Source organism: Caloenas nicobarica, chromosome 38 (genome assembly GCF_036013445.1).
Source record: "Caloenas nicobarica isolate bCalNic1 chromosome 38, bCalNic1.hap1, whole genome shotgun sequence".
NCBI classification, from domain to species: domain Eukaryota; kingdom Metazoa; phylum Chordata; class Aves; order Columbiformes; family Columbidae; genus Caloenas; species Caloenas nicobarica.
Window position 1 is genome coordinate 426,045 of NC_088282.1, and position 7,121 is coordinate 433,165.

Consider the following 7,121-nt stretch of genomic DNA (forward strand, 5'->3'; position numbering starts at 1 on the left):
CCCCCGCCTATTATTTGGGGGGAGGGGGAGGGGCCGTGAATCCACCAGCCAATCACAGCAGGGGCAGAGCCGGGGGGGGCGGGGCCCCCGTTTGGGGGCGGGGCCGTGGGGTGACCCCGCCCCCCCAGCCATGACCCCCCCACCCCCACATTCGGGGCTCAGTCGCCCCCGAGCGGCGGCCGCAGGTGGGTGGGGGAGGGGCGGGGGGGTGACGTGGCCAATCAGGAGCGGACTTTGGACCCCCCTGGCCGGGGTGGGGGAGGGGAGCGTGGCTGCTGTGGACCCAGGAGTTCGGGAGGGACCCAGGAGTCCGGGGGGGACCCAGGATTTCGGGGTGGGGGACCCAGGAGATCGGGAGTGACCCAGGCGTTCGGGAGGGACCCAAGAGTTCGGGAGGGACCCAGGCGTTCGGGAGGGACCCAGGAGTTCAGGGTGGGGGACCCAGGAGATCGGGAGGGGACCCAGGAGTTCGGGGGGACCCAAGAGTTCGGGAGGGACCCAGGCGTTCGGGAGGGACCCCGGCGTCTGGGGGGGACCCAGGACTTCAGGGGGCACCCAGGCGTTCGGGAGGGACCCAGGCGTTCGGGAGGGACCCAGGCGTCCGGGGGTGACACAGGAGTTCAGGGGGACCCAGGAGTGCGGGGAGGGACCCAGGAGTTCGGGAGGGGACCCAGGCGTCCGGCGGTTTGTCTCTGGGGCAGGACCCCCCAGGGCCCTGGTGCTGCTCTGTCTTCTCTTCCCCCCCTCTCTATGGTCCCCTATGGCTCTGATGCTGCTCTGGTACCTCTGTCCCAACACTCTATGGTCCTGGCACCGCTCTGACCCCTTTCTCCACATCTCTATGGTCCTCCAGGAGCCCGGTGTCACTCTGTCCTCTCTTCCCATGTCTCTATAGTCCCTTGGGGAGCTAGTGCCACTCTGTCCCCTCTCCCCTTGACTCTATGGTCCCGATACCACTCTGTCGCCTCTTCCCACGTCTCTATGGTCCCTTGGGGAGCCAGTGCCACTCTGTCCCCTCTTCACCCATCTTTATGGTCCCTTGGGGAACCAGCGCCGCTCTGTCCCCTCTCCCCTTGACTCTATGGTCCTGATACCACTCTGTCGCCTCTTCCCACGTCTCTATGGTCCCTTGGGGAGCCAGTGCCGTTCTGTCCCCTCTTCACCCATCTCTATGGTCCCTTGGGGAGCCAGTGCCGCTCTGTCCCCTCTTCACTCATCTCTATGGTCCCTTGGGGAGCCAGTGCCACTCTGTCCCCTCTTCACCCATCTCTATGGTCCCTTGGGGAGCCAGTGCCTCTCTGTCCCCTCTTCCCACGTCTCTATGGTCCCTTGGGGAACCAGCGCCGCTCTGTCCCCTCTCCCCTTGACTCTATGGTCCTGACACCACTCTGTCCCCTCTTCCCACGTCTCTATGGTCCCTTGGGGAGCCAGTGCCACTCTGTCCCCTCTCCCCTTGACTCTATGGTCCTGATACCACTCTGTCCCCTCTTCCCACGTCTCTATGGTCCCTTGGGGAGCCAGTGCCACTCTGTCCCCTCTTCCCACGTCTCTATGGTCCCTTGGGGAGCCAGTGCCACTCTGTCCCCTCTTCCCACGTCTCTATGGTCCCTTGGGGAGCCAGTGCCGCTCTGTCCCCTCTTCCCACGTCTCTATGGTCCCTTGGGGAACCAGCGCCGCTCTGTCCCCTCTCCCCTTGACTCTATGGTCCTGACACCACTCTGTCCCCTCTTCCCACGTCTCTATGGTCCCTTGGGGAGCCAGTGCCTCTCTGTCCCCTCTTCACCCATCTCTATGGTCCCTTGGGGAGCCAGTGCCGCTCTGTCCCCTCTCCCCTTGACTCTATGGTCCTGACACCACTCTGTCCCCTCTTCCCACGTCTCTATGGTCCCTTGGGGAACCAGCGCCGCTCTGTCCCCTCTCCCCTTGACTCTATGGTCCTGATACCACTCTGTCCCCTCTTCCCACGTCTCTATGGTCCCTTGGGGAGCCAGTGCCGCTCTGTCCCCTCTTCCCACGTCTCTATGGTCCCTTGGGGAACCAGCGCCGCTCTGTCCCCTCTCCCCTTGACTCTATGGTCCTGATACCACTCTGTCCCCTCTTCCCACATCTCTATGGTCCCTTGGGGAGCCAGTGCCGCTCTGTCCCCTCTCCCCTTGACTCTATGGTCCCTTGGGGAGCCAGTGCCACTCTGTCCCCTCTTCCCACGTCTCTATGGTCCCTTGGGGAGCCAGTGCCGCTCTGTCCCCTCTCCCCTTGACTCTATGGTCCCTTGGGGAGCCAGTGCCACTCTGTCCCCTCTTCCCACGTCTCTATGGTCCCTTGGGGAGCCAGTGCCGCTCTGTCCCCTCTCCCCTTGACTCTATGGTCCCTTGGGGAGCCAGCGCCGCTCTGTCCCCTCTCCCCTTGACTCTATGGTCCTGATACCACTCTGTCCCCTCTTCCCACGTCTCTATGGTCCCTTGGGGAGCCAGTGCCACTCTGTCCCCTCTTCCCACGTCTCTATGGTCCCTTGGGGAGCCAGTGCCACTCTGTCCCCTCTTCCCACGTCTCTATGGTCCCTTGGGGAGCCAGTGCCGCTCTGTCCCCTCTCCCCACGTCTCCCGGTTCCCCCCCAGGCTCCCATGGCCTCCCAGCCCCACGACCTGTGGGTCCAGCTCCCGCCCCACAAGCTCCGCTCCCTGGCCCGCGCCTGGTTGGACGAAGACGCCCCGGGCCCCGACCCCGCCGCCATGGCCGTGGGTCCAGCCCCCCGGCGCGCTCAGCTCCTCTGCAAGTCGCCGGGGGTCCTGGCGGGCGCCCCTTTCGTGGACGCCGTTTTCGGGGAGTCGGGGTGCCGGGTGCACTGGCGGCTGCGCGAGGGGTCCCCCCTGCCCCCCGGGAGGACCGTGGTGGCCGAGGCCGAGGGTCCGGGCGCCGGGCTCCTATTGGCCGAGAGGGCGGCGCTCAACTGCCTGGGGCGCTGCAGCGGGGTGGCCACGGCCGCCGCCCGCGCCGTCTCATTGGCCCGCGCCGCCGGGTGGGCGGGGGCGGTGGCCGGGACCAGGAAGACCACGCCCGGCTTCCGATTGGCCGAGAAGTACGCGCTGGCGGTGGGCGGGGCCGACCCCCATCGCCACGACCTGGGGGGGCTGGTGATGCTCAAGGACAATCACCTGGCGGCCGCCGGAGCCCCAGTGGAGGAGGTGGGGGGGCACACCCCGAATTCTGGGGGGGGGGGACACAACTGCATGTGGGGACACTTGGGGGGACCCAATTTTGGGGGGTCAATGGGTGGGGGAAGCCCAAATTTTGGGATTAAATGGGTGGGGGGATATGGGGGGAAACCCAATTTTGGGGAGAATTGAGTGGGGGATGATGGCGGGGGACCCAATTTTGGGGGGGGTCAGTGGGTGGGGGGACATGGGGAAACCCAATTTTGGGTGTAATTGAGTGGGGGGGGTGATGGGAGGGACCCAAACTTGGGGCTTAAATGGGTGGGGGGGACTTGGAGGGGACCTCAATTTTGGGTGTAATTGATGGGGGAGGACCCAATTTTGAGGAAAATGGGTGGGGGGACCTCAATTTTGGGGGGAATAATGGGTGGGGGGGATGACCCCCATTTGGGGATTAAATGGGTGGGGGGTACTTGGGGGGGACCCAATTTTGGGGGGTCGATGGGTGGGGGAAGCCCAAAGTTGGGGATTAAATGGGTGGGGGGGACCCAATTTTGGGGGTTCAGTGAGTGGGGGGACACGGGGGAACCCCAATTTTGGATGTAATTGAGTGTGGGGGTGGTGATGGGAGGGACCCAAATTTGGGGCTTAAATGGGTGGAGGGTCTTGGGGGGACCCCAATTATGGCGTAATTGAGTGGGGGGGGCCCCTGAATTGTGGCTTTCTGGGTGGGGGGACCCCAAGTTTTGGGTGCAATTGAGTGGGGGGATGATGGGGGTGGACCCAATTTTGGGGGTAAATGGGTGGGGGGGCACGGGGAGACCCCAATTTGCGGGGTCAATGGGTGGGGGGGGACCCAAATTTGTGGGTTTAATGGGTGGGGGGGAACCCCAATTTTGGGGGGTATAATGGGTGGAGGGACCCTAATTTTGGGGGGACTAATGGGTGGGGTGACCCCAATTTTGGCATTAATGAGTGGGGGTGCGATGGGGGGACCCCAATTTTGTGATTAAATGGGTGGGGGGGCAATGGGGACCCCCCCAGTTTGGGGATTAATGGCTTGGTGGGTGTTGGGGGATCCCCGGTTTAGGCCTCACTAGGCCCGATGCGGGGGGGGGGGCCCATTTGTTGTGTGTTTTTGTGTGTCCCCCCCCATTTTCCCCCCTCCCTGCCCCCACCTGATGCTGGGGGGGGGTCCCCAAAACCAGGTTGTGGGGGTTGGGCGGGGGGCCGGGGGCTTCTGGCGCCTCCTGGCCGTGGAATGTGGGACCCTGAGCGAGGCCCTGAGGGCGGCCGAGGCCGGAGCCGACATCGTCCTGCTCGACAACTTCCCCCCCGAGGTTCGCCCCCGAAAATCGGGGTGCCCCCCGCGCCCCCCCCCCCAAGTGACACCCAATGTGGGTCCCCCCATGTCCCCCCCACCCATTTGACCCCAAAATTGGGGGGTTCCCCCCCTATTTAACCCCCAAAATTGGATTTTCCCCATGTCCCCCCCAACCCCTTGACACCCAAATTGGGGACCCACTTAACCCCCAAATTTGGGTCCCCCCCACCCATTATCCCCCCAAATTTGGGTCCTCCCCCCACTGACCCCCCCAAATTTGAGTCCCCCCATCATCCCCCTTACCCATTTAACCCCCAAACCGGGGGGTTCCCCCCCTATTTCACCCCCCAAATTGGGTCCCTCCCACCCATTATACCCCAAAATTTGGGTCCCCCCCCACCCATTTCCCCCCAAAATTGGGTTCCCCGCATTATCCCCCTTACCCATTTACCCCCAAATTTGGGTTCCCCCACTATCCCTTCACCCATTGACCCTCAAATTTGGGTCCCCCCATTATCACCTCACCCATTTACCCCCAAATTTGGGTCCCCCCATTATCCCCCTTACCCATTTAATCCCAAAATTGGGGGTTCCCCCCCAAATTTGGGTCTCCCCATTATCCCCCTTACCCATTTACCCCCAAATTTGGGTCCCCCCATTATCCCCCTTACCCATTTAATCCCAAAATTGGGGGTTCCCCCCCAAATTTGGGTCCCCCCATTATCCCCCTTACCCATTTACCCCCAAATTTGGGTCCCCCCACTATCCCCTCACCCATTGACCCCCAAATTTGCATCCTCCCATTATCCCCCTTACCCATTTACCCCCAAATTTGGGTTCCCCCACTATCCCCTCACCCATTGACCCCCAAATTTGGGTCCCCCCATTATCCCCCTTACCCATTTAATCCCAAAATTGAGGGTTTCCCCTCCAAATTTGGGTCCCCCCATTATCCCCCTTACCCATTTACCCCCAAATTTGGGTTCCCCCACTATCCCCTCATCCATTGACCCCCAAATTTGGGTCCCCCCATTATCCCCCTACCCATTTAATCCCAAAATTGAGGGTTCCGCCCCAAATTGGGTTCCCCCCGTTATCCCCTCACCCATTGACCCCCAAATTTGGGTCCCCCCATTATCCCCCTTACCCATTTACCCCCAAATTTGGGGTCCCCCCCCCACCCCAAAATTGGGGTCCCCCCCATGGCCGCTGCTTGCGCCCCCTACAGGAGCTGCAGGAGGTGGCCGCCAAGGTCAAGGGCGCCCGCCCGGGGGTGACGGTGGAGGCCAGCGGGGGGGTCACCCTGGAGACCCTTCCCCGCGTCCTGGGGCCCCACGTGGACGTCGTGTCCATGGGGTGTCTGACCCACGGCGCCCCCGCGCTCGACTTCTCCATGGCCGTCCTGCCCCCCGAGTGAGGGGGGAACCCCAAAATCCAGCCGGGGGACCCCAAAAATCCAGCGGTTTACCCAAAAATCCAGCCCAGGGACCCCAAAAACCCAGCCCAGGGATCCCAAAATCCAGCCCAGGGACCCCAAAATCCACCCAAGGGAGCCCAAAAATCCATCATTGGGACCCCAAAATCCAGCCCAGGGACCCCAAAAATCCAGCCCAGGGACCCCAAAACTCACCCAAAGGACCCCAAACATCCATCATTTGAATGCCAAAATCCATCATTGGGACCCCAAAATCCAGCCCAGGGACCCAAAATCCAGCCCAGGGACCCCAAAACCCACCCAAAGGAGCCCAAAAATCCATCATTGGGACCCCAAAATCCAGCCCAGGGACCCAAAATCCAGCCCAGGGACCCCAAAACTCCATCATTGGGACCCCAAAATCCACCCAAAGGACCCCAAAAATCCATCATTGGGACCCCAAAATCCAGCCCAGGGACCCCAAAATCCAGCCCAGGGACCCCAAAATCCAGCCCAGGGACCCCAAAATCCACCCAAAGGACCCCAAAAATCCATCATTGGGACCCCAAAATCCAGCCCTGGGACCCAAAATCCAGCCCAGGGACCCCAAAACTCAGCCAAAGGACCCCAAAAATCCATCATTGGGACCCCAAAATCCATCATTGGGACCCCAAAATCCAGCATTAGGACCCCAAAACCCACCCAAAGGAGCCCAAAAATCCATCATTGGGACCCCAAAATCCAGCATTGGGACCCCAAAATCCAGCATTGGGACCCCAAAAATCCAGCCCAGGGACCCCAAAACTCACCCAAAGGAGCCCAAAAATCTTTTTTTGGGTGGGGGGACCCAAAAATCCAGCCCAAGGGCCCCGAAATTGCAGCAAATGTTGGAGCCCCCGGTCCCCGTTTTGTCCCGTTCCGGCCCATTTCAGGATTTGCCGATTCTCTGATAAACGGAATAAATGGATCTCGGACAGAATTTCCACGCGAGTTTTCTGCCTTTGGGGGTTTCAGCACTGACATTACTGTTCGGTTTAGAGAATGGAATGTAATAAAACATAACATCATAGAACAACATTAAATTATAATATCACAACAGTTAATGCAATATAATTAATATTATAATATAATATAATATTATATAATGTAAAACAATATAATATAATATAACGTAATGTAACGTAATGTAATATAATATAATATAAAGTAATGTAATGTAATGTAATGTAAT

The 7,121-nt window shown here is 60.4% G+C and overlaps 1 protein-coding gene across 1 annotated transcript; it reads left to right on the forward strand.

Annotated features, from left to right (window-relative positions):
- The first annotated feature begins 77 nt into the window (after nt 1–77).
- On the forward strand, nt 78–6,107 carry QPRT (quinolinate phosphoribosyltransferase). Its single transcript, XM_065655306.1, has 4 exons — nt 78–3,182; nt 4,361–4,492; nt 5,705–5,964; nt 6,073–6,107. The coding sequence occupies exons 1-3, from the start codon at nt 2,412–2,414 to the stop codon at nt 5,891–5,893; spliced, it is 1,092 nt and encodes a 363-aa protein (XP_065511378.1). The 5' UTR covers nt 78–2,411; the 3' UTR covers nt 5,894–5,964; nt 6,073–6,107.
- The last annotated feature ends 1,014 nt before the right edge of the window (nt 6,108–7,121 follow it).